This window comes from Oreochromis aureus, linkage group 15 (genome assembly GCF_013358895.1).
Source record: "Oreochromis aureus strain Israel breed Guangdong linkage group 15, ZZ_aureus, whole genome shotgun sequence".
NCBI lineage: Eukaryota > Metazoa > Chordata > Actinopteri > Cichliformes > Cichlidae > Oreochromis > Oreochromis aureus.
Genome location: NC_052956.1, coordinates 20,001,208 through 20,013,587, shown reverse-complemented (window position 1 = coordinate 20,013,587; position 12,380 = coordinate 20,001,208). Strand labels below are relative to the sequence as shown.

The 12,380-nt window shown below is 41.3% G+C and overlaps 1 protein-coding gene across 14 annotated transcripts in view; it reads right to left on the bottom strand.

Annotated features, from left to right (window-relative positions):
* The window catches only part of afdna (afadin, adherens junction formation factor a), a 116,780-nt gene that overhangs the window by 62,268 nt on the left and 42,132 nt on the right, over window positions 1-12,380 (bottom strand). For 12 of the 14 annotated variants that reach the window (XM_039598981.1, XM_039598977.1, XM_039598978.1 and 9 more), the window contains exons 6-11: window positions 11,483-11,640; window positions 7,987-8,071; window positions 7,663-7,803; window positions 4,963-5,007; window positions 2,693-2,787; window positions 1,632-1,879 (exon numbers count right to left, since the gene is read on the bottom strand). In XM_039598981.1, the coding sequence (XP_039454915.1) occupies window positions 1,632-1,879; window positions 2,693-2,787; window positions 4,963-5,007; window positions 7,663-7,803; window positions 7,987-8,071; window positions 11,483-11,640 (772 nt within the window). The remainder of the gene's footprint in view (window positions 1-1,631; window positions 1,880-2,692; window positions 2,788-4,962; window positions 5,008-7,662; window positions 7,804-7,986; window positions 8,072-11,482; window positions 11,641-12,380) is intronic. The other 2 variants (XM_039598984.1, XM_031756283.2) reach the window with 1 other exon arrangement.

Below are 12,380 nucleotides of genomic sequence, written 5' to 3'. Positions count from 1 at the left end.
AGCTCAATATTCACACATTTTCTGTAACCCCTGGGGGAAATATGGAGCTCTTTAACTTACAAAAAAATCCACATATCCATGACCCGGAAGCTAACTTCATCTTCCTCATGTTTGTATCTGGACAGGCAGAACTGGCTAAATACAGCCTTTTTTGGCTTCTATTGATACATTCTCCCTTCATAACACCTCTACACTGGGTAAAACTCATCCAATGAGACCCTGCCAAGTCTTAAACTTAAGGGCAGCATTTGAATCAACAGACACAGACAGCTGTAGCTGACCTGCGCTGATCTGAACCATGCCTATGCTCCTGGAGCCTTTTAGAGCATTTTTAATGGAAATGTCTGACAAATATAATGTGTTGCTGTTTGGGACAGCCCAAGCAAGAGATTTATGACTCTTGAGCAGCATAAGTACCAACATTAAGACTGTATATAAAAGACCAAGTGGCTACTTTGATCTTTTATATACAGTCTGTGGACTTCATTCATCCTGAGTCTTTTTTTTAAGCTGAATTATTTTATTGTCACATTTTGCTGCTGACATGTGGAGCACTGAGAGCTGTATTTTCATATTAAACATGAATTTTGAGGTCTTCCTCTATAGCCGAGGTTACTAATCAAAATCACCTGATGGGAGTTTCTAACTGGAATGCAAACCTGTGTCAAAGCCTCTGAGGAACATGTTGTGAAAGCAGTCACAGCCCACAGCTAAATACAGGATTAGCTCTCTTTTAAAACGCTGCACTGATGTATAATTTTGTGTTTGCTCAGCAAGCGCTCAACCCTAACAAACCAGCTCTTAAACACATAAAAAAAAAAAAAAAAACACTCCCAGGCTGGTGGATTAATTTCAACCAAGCAAAAATGTTGTGCTCATTTTACTCCAAAATAATTTTAAGGTTTATTTCGTCTGAAGGCAAAGCTTACAGAGGCAAACTTTACACTCTAGATTGTTAAAAAACAAATTTAAATGTGTTCATGACCTTGTGAGCTTTAGAAAATACTGAGCACATGCTTATGAAAGAGTGCTACAAAAGATAGAGGACAGTTTCTTGAATCATTTGTAGAAACTAATTCATGCAGAAATACACCCACAGTTGTGAGTTAGTGTTTTGGGTACTTACAGACTTCTCTCTTTCTCTCTTCCTTGCAGTGTTAGTCATCCATTAAAGACTTTTAAGTTGTTTCTCTTTTCCTTCACTCATCCCTAACTTTCCTCACACTCTCCTTTCTCTTCTTATCTTGTATGCTCTCCGTCTTTCTCCCGTTAGTGTGTGAAACTCCAGCGAGGAGGAGGCCACACCCAACACCATGTTGATCAGATTAGAGGGCAGCCTGCCTGCCGTAACCCCAGACCTCCGCTCTTCCTCTCATTTCCCTGCTCTCTCCATCCCAGACTCCCTCCTCCCACTTTTCCTTCCCTTCATCTCTGCTTCCGCCTGCCAACTCCAAACCTCATCCTCCCTTCATTTACAATAACACCCTATTCTTTCTTTACTGTTGATAGGCTTTGAGAAACTGTGTGTATAGAGGTTGAAGAAGGAGGGATAGTAAGAAGAATTGATGTCCATGAGTTGGAGGTGAAAACTTTGCATTCAGACACCCACAAACCCTTTTCCCAGTCCTCACCCAGACTTGTGTCTGCTCCTCGGTATGGCCGGTTCTCTCTTCCCTCCCTGGTCAAACATCGGGTCCACGAATTTGAAGACGTGAGCAGAACCGAACTGGATGGTGGAGCCAGAACGCAACATCGTCGTCTCGATAATGCGCTGCCCGTCTACAAACGTGTCTGCGTCAGGGCCGTGCGGCGTCACTGTCACCATGCCTTCGCTGTGCATGAGGTTGCAGTGGTGGGGCAGAATCCCCGGACCGAGCAGCTGAAGGCAAACACAGCAAGTATATCAGCTACATAAGCAGAATCAGGCTAAAACTCCACTTTTAACCTGTAAGTCGGGCTGGCTTCTGGCAAATAAATAAATAAATGATTACCCTTCTGCAGTCAGTTTCACTTGACTTCAAGCTCCCATTAGAGCTGTGCACTGTCTCCCCTCTCTACAAGCTTAAACACCCTTGCTGTTTAGTTTAACTCGAGCCAGGACGGCCAAGTAAAAGTATCATAAATTAACCTTGGAATGATCATCAGCTGCCTGATGCTGACTTTGTCTCTGGATTTTCACCTGATTGACTTTCAAACAACAGTCAGCTGCAGCTGCTCAAGTGTGATGGCCCTTATAGTCAAAAACCCCCACTGGTCAGCATCTCACTCCACCAGCTACACCTCTTTGCTTTTCATTTGAATCATATTTAAAGACAGCTTTTTAAACTGCAGTAACGTCATGATGTTTGCATAGTTAATTCTACACGGTGTGTGTGTAAGGGAACACTGAGTGTGAGGGAATTCCACAGGGTTTGCATCAGTGCTTGGATGCACCGGCATCAAAACTTGGCAGCCAAATACTGAGAGCTTTAGAAAGACAGAAATCTTAATTTAAAATTGCAATGTAGTATTTTTGAAAAAAAGAGAGACATTCTTGCATTAATATGTGCAGTTTATATAGTGCAGTATTCTACAGTCTGTAATGCACCACATGTTCACAGAAAATAAAATATATTCTGTTCAATACAGTTTCATAAAGTTTAGTTTGAATAATTTCCGGTTTGAATTTTTTGTATTTTAATGGGGTGTTTACCTGGATGGCTCCGTCGTCTGTGCAGTCTGAGCCGACCTCAGTGATGCTGTGCTGAAGCCGGTACAGCTTGGGTTTGTCCCGAGAGTCTGAGCCGTCTGAACACACACACACACACACACACACACACACGTTCAGATTTAGCAAACAGGTAAGGCTGCACTCACATCACATTTTAAAGAAACGGCATACAGGTTCACTACACAAACTCACACATACACCGATTCACTGAAATCCCAGTAAATATTCAGCATTACTACAGTACAGAGTCAATACATAGTGACATATGGAGAGCTGTGCATTATGCACTGCTAATGTGGCACAGAGTGTGGGTTTTTGGTGGGGCTGCAGTGCAGTTATTGATATTAGTAAGCAGGGGTTTAGTAAAAGCAAAGCAGGGCATTAGTTCAGTGAAGGGAAAGGGATATGTGTGTGTGTGTGTGTGTGTGTGTGTGTGTGTGTGTGTGTGTGTGTGTGTGTGTGTGTGTGTGTGTGTGTGTGGGGGATATCAGAAATATATCAGAAAAAAAAAAAACCCCACATGTGACCATCTTCTAAAAATAATACTGTAGTCAAAAGGCAGCTAATATAACAGATCTCCATAGATTAGAAGGTTCTGCTATACTGACTCTCAGTTTTTGTTTTTTTCCATCAATTCTGTGCCGGTTAAATGTTTAAGGATGGTAATCACGAAGAGCCGAGTGCGTACTTTCACTATCTTCAGACCCTCAGTCATCGTTTTCCCCTTTCTTTCTATATCTATTCATTTATAACTTTTCATATTGCAACAGTTTTCCGTTGTTTTGCGACTGATGCCATTATCATCATTATTTTGAGTTTGAATACTATAAATGAGTTAGAGACTAGATGCTAACATTTTTTTCATCCAAGTATTGAATTAAGTTAAATAGGAGCCACCCTTGCATATTAGTATTTTTAGAATATTTGGACGACCGAATTTATTTTTCATTCTAATGGCTCAGTGACACAAGTAGAAATATGACGGCTAACTCTCTGCAACTAGAAAGAAGAAAAAACAAAAACACATGGTGGTTGATAAATATTTAATTTCTTTCTCTTTTGGCAGCTGAATGAACGCGCTGCAGAAACCAGATCCCCTTGCAAAGGCGACCTGATTATAAGCAGGTTTGCATCTAATTTAATAACACAGAGACTGCCAACATGTTGCAATCAATCAGAGTTGGTCCACAACGATGAACACAACGTCTCTGCATCATGCCTCTTTAACATCGACCAAATATTATAATCCTACATAATATCAAGGTTCCTCCATCATTTAACAGTGAAATCACCATCCTGCTGTAACTATGTCACTATTTGTGAACAATTCCTAAATTCATGTTTCACATCTATGAGGTTTTGGTTGAAACTAACTGTATATAACTGCCTAATGACCATTAAATTTGCAATAACAGTGACAGCAGACCGACTCCATCTTATTGCCATTTTATCAAAGCTACTTTGAAGACACAGCTGATGGTCATCTTTGAGTGCTGCGAGATCATGAGGTCACACGGTTGCAACTGCAGTCTCCAGACACCATTTTTCACAGTGTAGCATTATGCTCGATTTAGACTTCTGCTGTGAAATAAAGAAGCCAGTGATGGTTGCAGCTTCTAGCATTTTTTTTTTTTTTACCTGTGCAGGCTGCACTGACAGTGACATGTGGTTACATTTCTATGCAGGTGGACTTCAGGTAACATCGAAGGTTATGATGCAGGATTTCAGAAAGATTTGCAGTTACGACTATTTTACAGGTAGATTTAACACAGAAGTATTATTCCCCTGTTTTGAGTTCTTCAGTCTTTCGGTCAGGTATGAGGTAACTCACTAGAAACGTCACTTCGATTATTATGCATTTGCGAGCTTCCAGCAATTGGTTAAATAAATTGATTTAGTAGTTTTGTGTACCCTTCAAATAAAATGAATGTCAATCTGCAAAAATGCTTCCAGAAAGGTCTTAGTTTTCCTTCTGATTGGCTGGATATAATGTTAAATCCTATTTCTTATTAAAACTTTATATCCTAAAATGTATTTAAGCTGTTACTGACTGTTTTAATGCCAACACAGAAAGTATTAAATAACTCTCGTGTAAAATGTAAATAAATTGTTTAAATCACTTTTTCGTAACCTCTCTGTACTAGTGCCTAAATCAAATCTACAACATGTAGCAGAGCTGTTTGACCACTATTGGCCAAATGAGGAGTTTGACCCCACCAACAGACACACAGGGAGGTGCGGTAGATTTTTACCTTCGTGGTGCCGATAGGCGTAGTAGGCATAGTGATTCCCTCGCCCTAGGCAGGCAGGCAGGCACGGAGGTAGGAGGAGACATGCACAGGCCCCACACGCACACACACACACACACACACACACACACACGCATATGCACCATGCCATAAAGAAGGTGGGAAAGAAAACAGACAAATAGCAGAGGGTGAAAATGCAGCAAGGAGGGGAAAAAAAAATACCTTGTTAACCCGTTAATTGCATGGAAAGCAGGCAAACACACACACACACACACACACACACACACACACACACACACACACACACACACACACACACACACACACACACACACACACACACACACACACACACACACACACACACACACACACACACACACACACACACACAAAGATATTTTAAAAGGGCTCTCACTGTGTTCATTTGTCCTAGTGTCCAAATTTTAAATGAATTAAACAAAGCAGTCCTGTAGATGAATTTACAATTTACTTGCAGTGTGCATTGTCTAGTTTACAGAGTATATATCTTAAAACAAGTCATAACAAAAAAGATCTTCCCAACAGTTTAACCACTGATCCAAACAAGTATGCATTTTGGTGGCATTACGTTGCCTGCCCTGACTTTGAGGTTAATGCATCTTTATCTGTTTAAACTTGTTATTTTTGGTTGACTTTGTGGTTTATTTCTCACCTCAAGTGTTTTCAGAATCAAACTTGAGGTTAATGGTCTGCTTTTTTAAAGTGTAAAATTTTGGTTTTAGTTTAAAATCCAAGAGCAGACAGAGTGGTGCTCATTCAATCAGGTGGTGCTGTAAAGGCTGTAAAATGGGGAGAGCACCAACCAGTCATCTATTGTGATGCTTTATAGTGGCTCGCCTATGCCCCACAGTCAGCTTTGCCCTCTGTTCGTCATATCTGGCTTCATAAAGCTTAGATGGTGATAGAATTCTCAGCTTGAGGCTGAGACATCCCTTATGCCCATCTTTTAAATACAATCTATGAAGAAAACACACTGAGGGGTATACTTGTGGTTACAGGACTTCCCTCAGTAGCCCTGACATCACTTAAATACTGGAAAGTCATTTAAAAGTAAAAAGGACACAGCTTACGACAAGTTTCTTTTTATTTTAAGCCTTCTACAGGGTAACCTCAGTGTTTTGTTTTGTTTTTAATAGAAGTGGATAAAAGTCCAGTTAATTAACACACAATCTCTCCCTCTCTCAACTCACACAGACACACACACTTTGCCAAGCAGCAGTTATTTAGAAGAGCCACCAAATCAATTTCCCATCCTGGCAGTCTTCCACAGTCAGTGACCCGTCAACCTTACAGTAGATGAAGTAGACGTGTTAGTACATTCCTGGATAGGGCCCACTGGTGAGCCAATATCATTCCAGCACCACAGTTCAAACCAGTTCAAGTGCCGATAAGAATTGGGTTCACCAACAGGTCTGATAGGTTAATGGCATGAGAGGAAGAATGACAAAAAGCCCAATAAAGAAAGAGAGGGATCAGTAGCATGAAACAAGCTGTTAGGGTTGTGTCATATTTAACAAGACATGGGTAGGTTTCTCCAAAATGCCCTTCGAAAGGCTTTCACAACAAATAATCTGGGGTTTTATGTACTGCATTCCAGCTGTTATTACACCACTGTAACTTACCTCTTACAGTATGAGTGGTCCCTATCCCGTATACTCTTACATCAGTAAGCAATTTCACCAAATGAAGCTTTTTCATAGTAAGTTTAACCTTTTTGCTCTTTAAATCATCTTCATCATAAACTAATATGATGAAGACTTTGATGTGGCTGTTAAGATTAGGACAAGTTTTTCCCCTTTGAATAATAATAATAATAATAATAATAATAATAATAATAATAATAATAATAATAATAATAATAACAACAATAATATTATGATGATTAAGAGATTCATTATACATGAGTGGTCTAAAAGAGTGATCTCAGCTGCTGTGACTGAGGAAAGACATTTTTGTTCTAACACCTACATATAACTCTTACCAATCTCTGCCTGATAACTTTACACTTTAATCTCAAGAATTGCCAGACGTTTCCCCTATAATCCCCCAATAATGAATTATCTGATGTTAGAAACCCTTCAGGCAGGTATAACCTCAGTGCAACAAGCATAAAGGCTGAAGATCTATTGTCCAAGTCTTTTTTATTCTGTGACTTCTCACAGCGCACTCGTGTGTTTTGGAAACTTTAAGAATCCATATTAAAAGCTACAGCTCTTTCTGATGGGGGGATAAAAGGAAGTCAGGCAGCTGTAGCACGCGCCAACATCTCCAGCTATTTTTAAGAGCTGTCTGCAGCTTTCAGTGATCGTTAACCGCCCGCAGTGGTTTTTACACACTGACAAAATGCTGCAGTGGCAGGAACAGAAACCACAACACAGCTGAAAGTGGTGAGAAGATGTGGGAGCAATAATGTAGCCGCATTATAATGTGCTTCATTCACCTCAGCAGGGAACACGAAGACAGACTCACCTTTGACCAAACCTGAGTGTTTTTTAATGCAGCTACACTGCAGCCTGTTGGTCATTGTTTGCCATTACAACAACAAATCAAAAAAAAAAAAAAAAAAAAAGCTGCTTCCGCTGGTCCTGTTAGTCACCTGTAATGCCTACCAACACTGACAGCAAAGACGAAGGGTCACATATGATAGTGTTGTGGTCCTACCTGGGCTCAGCTCCACTAGATAAGGCAGTTTCTCAGGAGGCAGCGAGCTGTCCTTCCCTCTGAGGCCCTTGTCATCCCCTTTCCTTCCCTTCCTCCCCTGGTAGTCCGGAGGTCTCTTCTTCAACTGGAACACTAATGCCCCTGAAAATGAGGAAGACTAAATTTTACCACCTGTACTCTCAGCAGAGATTTCACATGTTAATATACAGTAAGAAGATCAATGGTCAAATTACATTTAAAAAAAAATCTAATTTCAGTAAACCAGCAGCAGGGGGCGATAGTGACCAAGAAGAGAGGGGACAAGTGCCTGAGTGTGTCTTTTACCTCTATCAGCAGGCCAGTCCCTGAAGATCTGCAGTGGACACTCATTATCGTCCAGAATCACCTCCTTGCCCGACTTATCATCTTGCTGCAAATAAAAGGAGACGAACAGCAAATCAATTCATAGTTTATTCACATTTCATGCAGCTGTGCTTATTTTTGACTTATTAAACAACATGTTATAACATCTCCAGATGTTGCAGTTTAAAAATTGGTTGTTTTCCCATGTCCACACGGTCCATAACCCCCATTAACTAGTTTTCCAAGACACAATATAAAGAAAAGACGTCAGCCACTAATCCTGTTTTTCCACATCACACCGTCTAAAAATGTGCGCTGACCTGCAGCTTGTACTGGTTCAGTTTGCAGCTGAGTGCAGAGCAGAGTTTGGGGTGGGGGGGGATTAGCACCTCAAGTCTGAGGCCCTGGTATTCAGTAAGAGATGGATTGTTTTGAGGAAGCGCTACTGTCTCAAGTGGAGCATCTCAAGTACCTTAGGGTGACGTTCACAAGTGGGGGAACAATGGAAAGTGGGAGAGCGACAAGTGGGCTTCTACAGCATCTTCAGTACTGCTAAGTTCTGGTGAGCTTAGGGGCATAGGTTTTAATTAACTGGCAGGGCTATGCTCTTACCATCACCTGTGGCTATGGGTAGTACCAGAAGAAAAAGATCATAAATACAGGCTGTAAAACTTTGTTTCCACCGAATGCTGTCTGGATTCATACTACACAATATCAGCTGATTGAAACACAGAACAAATGTGCAATGTGTTCGACAGTTCATCCTTCTACTCGTCGAGCAGTGTCCAGGGATAGCCAAAGAGGCTTTGGCCTGCCCACAGAGAAAAACCACCAATAAAATTCCTGACCAAAAAAAATAATAATAATTTACTCAATAACTTTGTGAAAAAGATAGAAAAGACACACTAACTGTGTTAGTGGTTACAGGTTACACATGTCGTCGCCTCCAAAATGTCCAATTTAAACCTGCAAAACCCTTGTAGGTTGATAATTGCACAAAGGTTAAAGGGGGAAAAAAAAAAAAAAAAAGTTTTCCTCAACTTCAGTGACCTTGACTAATATGAGCTGATGGAGGAAATGTGAAAATCAATGAATAAGAAGATCACCAGGATCATACACGTCACCACTGTGTGTATTTTTCTTTCTGGAAATCCCTAGCCAGCATTTCCTTCCTGATGATATCACTTAAATTTTGAAAGCCAATAGGGGAGCAACGAGCAGCTCATCATGTCTCCAACTCAATAATCTCTTAACCTGACACATTAACCATTACAACAAACAACAATATTGTGTAATCTCAGTCCCGCCTTACACACAAATGACTGATGTAATGTGGTTCAGGCTCCTTTAAGCCTCACAGATGAGGTCATTTAACTACATCTGACAAGATGACATCTCCAGAGAAGTCACAGGATGCAATACAGAGCTTAAAAAGAAGGTGACTGGACTTCTTTAAGTTCTTTGAAGATGTTTCACCTCAAAGAGACTTCTTGATTGTTTCACAGGATGAAAGATTAAAAACAAAACAAAACAAAAAAAAACTGGCCTTCTTTTTCAGTGCCTTAGACTATCATGACCTGGACAACTGAGAACCTACACAGACATGACGCAATACCTAGTTTTCAGCTCTCCAGAAGAGCTGGAGGCAGTGGTGGTTGTTAGTTTTTGATAGCTATGCTTAGATTAATGCTCCCGTGATGCAGATAAGGAAAAAAAAGGACGAGTGGGTGGATAGTGTTTACCAGTTTCTGGTATTTCTCATTGTTGCCGACCTCCTGAACCCTGCACTGTAGGGTGAACTCGCACTAGGCACAGTCAGTGACTGTCCCAAACTCCCACACTGGCCTGTGCTCGAACAACACTTAACGATGCAGACCCAAGGATGAGTCAGTCTGCCTCCGCCTCAACACATCACTCCATTTTGCACACTGTCCTGTCAAAAATGTGTTAATTACTTAAGGCAATTTTTACACAGCCAGCTGTCACTGAGGAAGTATTGGAGATCTGTGCAGGGAGTTTAGCTGAACTGTGCTGGACACACCTTTTCAACAGGCCAGACCTCGCAGCAGTAACACTAGTCAAAGGAAAAGCTCCAAACACACAACAGCTAACAAGTTAGCTCAGCTGAAAAGGGAAACTAGTGAGCTTGTTACTAGTTACGATGTGCTATCAATGTCAATTATGAGATCACATGGCCTCTGTACAATGTAACCATATGAGGGCTGTGCAGTTTTGGTAAAGCAAAGCACAATGATGAGTTACTTTTGTAAGTAGACAACCCTGTAATGTAACAGATCACTTCAAAATAGTAACAACACTGTAAAGTGAAAAGGTACCTTTAAAAGTAACCCTACCTGTGTGTGTGTGTGTGTGTGTGTGTGTGTGTGTTATTGTCTCTGGAGGATCTTCCAGTGTATTGACAGTTGTTTTATACGACTGGCAAAAGCTGAGAGGACAGATAGGAGACAGGCTGTGAGCCAAGTTCACCGTCACAGTCTAACACACACACACACACACACACACACACACACACACACACACACACACACACACACACACACACACACACACACACACACACACACACACACACACACACACACACACACACACACACACACACACACACACACACACACACACACACCTTAGAGCATCTGCTGCTACTGTGGCACTCAGTCTGAAAGTAACTGAGCTGCATTCCTTAAGCTTTCCTTTTCAATCTGCCGTTCCTGTGAAGTGGGCATGGATTTTTTTTTCCTAACTTTTATTAGTCATCTTTATTTAAAAAGGGACCAAAAATCTTTATGGCAAAATGTAGCAGGCTCCTCTACTGGAAGCTGTTACAGTGTTTACTGACAGCAGTGGTGACCCTTGTGGCACTTAACTTTCCACAGCCTCTCAGGAGGATGATAAAGGTGTTTATTACTGAATTCGGAGCGTGGAGGTTGTATAGTGCAGAGAAATAGGATTAACGGTGTAACAATTCTCAGACGACAACAGAAATGGCGATACAAATGTCCAATCTCACGATGAGTTCCATGTGGAACTGTTAAAGTATGCTAGTCTGGCAAAACGGAAACATGGTTTTGGAAACATTACACCTCTAACCATGAAGATCAAATATGAGCTGTGAACATCACGCAGTGTACTCAAAAATAAAATCACATATTAAACTGTGACAAAGAGCTCAAACTCTGTTACTGTTAACGTGGGTTTGATGGAATTTGCTGCAGCTGGAGGAACTAAACCTAATTTAACTCGATTTTAATTTTAGCGAGAACAAAGCAGATTTTATGGTGTTGATGGATGTGTTTACTGGGAGCGTGAGAAGGTGGCAAGATGGGTTTAGTGATTTTTAAAGACAGAAGGATTTGTTTGTGTGTGTGTGTGTGTGTGTGTGTGTGTGTGTGTGTGTGTGTGTGTGTGTGTGTGTGTGTGTGTGTGTGTGTGTTGTGGTGAGAGAAAGCAAACTTACCCGAGCAATGCAGTACTCTTTGGGGTTCTCCTTCTCTAGTCCATACTTCTCCAGAGCCTCCACCACAGCAAAGTCAGCTGTGTCTCTCGTGGAGAGGAGGATGGTTTTATACGGGATATTGGGCTTCAGACTGTCAGCGTATATCCTCAAAGTGCCTCCTGCAGAGACAGAGTGTGTTAGTTCTGAATGCAAAAGCACTAAATACTGTTTCACACCTAGTTCTAGTTTTTTATTTCAGTGAACTTAGGTGTATTTTTCCACATTTACTGCATTTTTACTGCATTTAATATAGCCAATGTAATGGTACTAGCAGACTCCCACTTTTCAAACTTCTGTCAGTTCTCGGGCTCTCATTTCTGTCTGCTTTACCTGGACTTTAAACTTTCTTGCGTACACTTTTAGATGAGTTTGGGGAAAAGCAATAAATGTAATGCTTATAACAACTTTCATCTGGTGGAACATGTAGCCATGTAATGGGGACGTGTCAACTGAAAATGATCACCTTTGTAAATCCCACAAAAGAAGGCTTCAGCAGAACAAAAAGGATTTTCATTACATAAAATAAGGGTTTTGTTGTGTTTTTTTTTAAAATAGCGCTTTCTGCTGGGAGAACGTCACCGTCTAACCACCGGCCGTCCTGCCTCACCGGCTGCATGTGCATGCGGACAGTGGTTTGAGCCGTTTTTAGAGCCGTTTCACTCGTCCATCTGTCTGTCTGGCAGAGTGATTAGGTAATGCCTGAGTCACACGCTGAACCAGTCAGCATGTTTGTTTCATTCATTCGGCACGTCCCCGACGTATGTCTGTGTGCGTAAACATGTCAGCGTGAGACGCTCCAACGGCATATGGCACTTCTGGGAAGCAGCTGATGTGGGCGTGAGTGATTAGCGATGAGCAG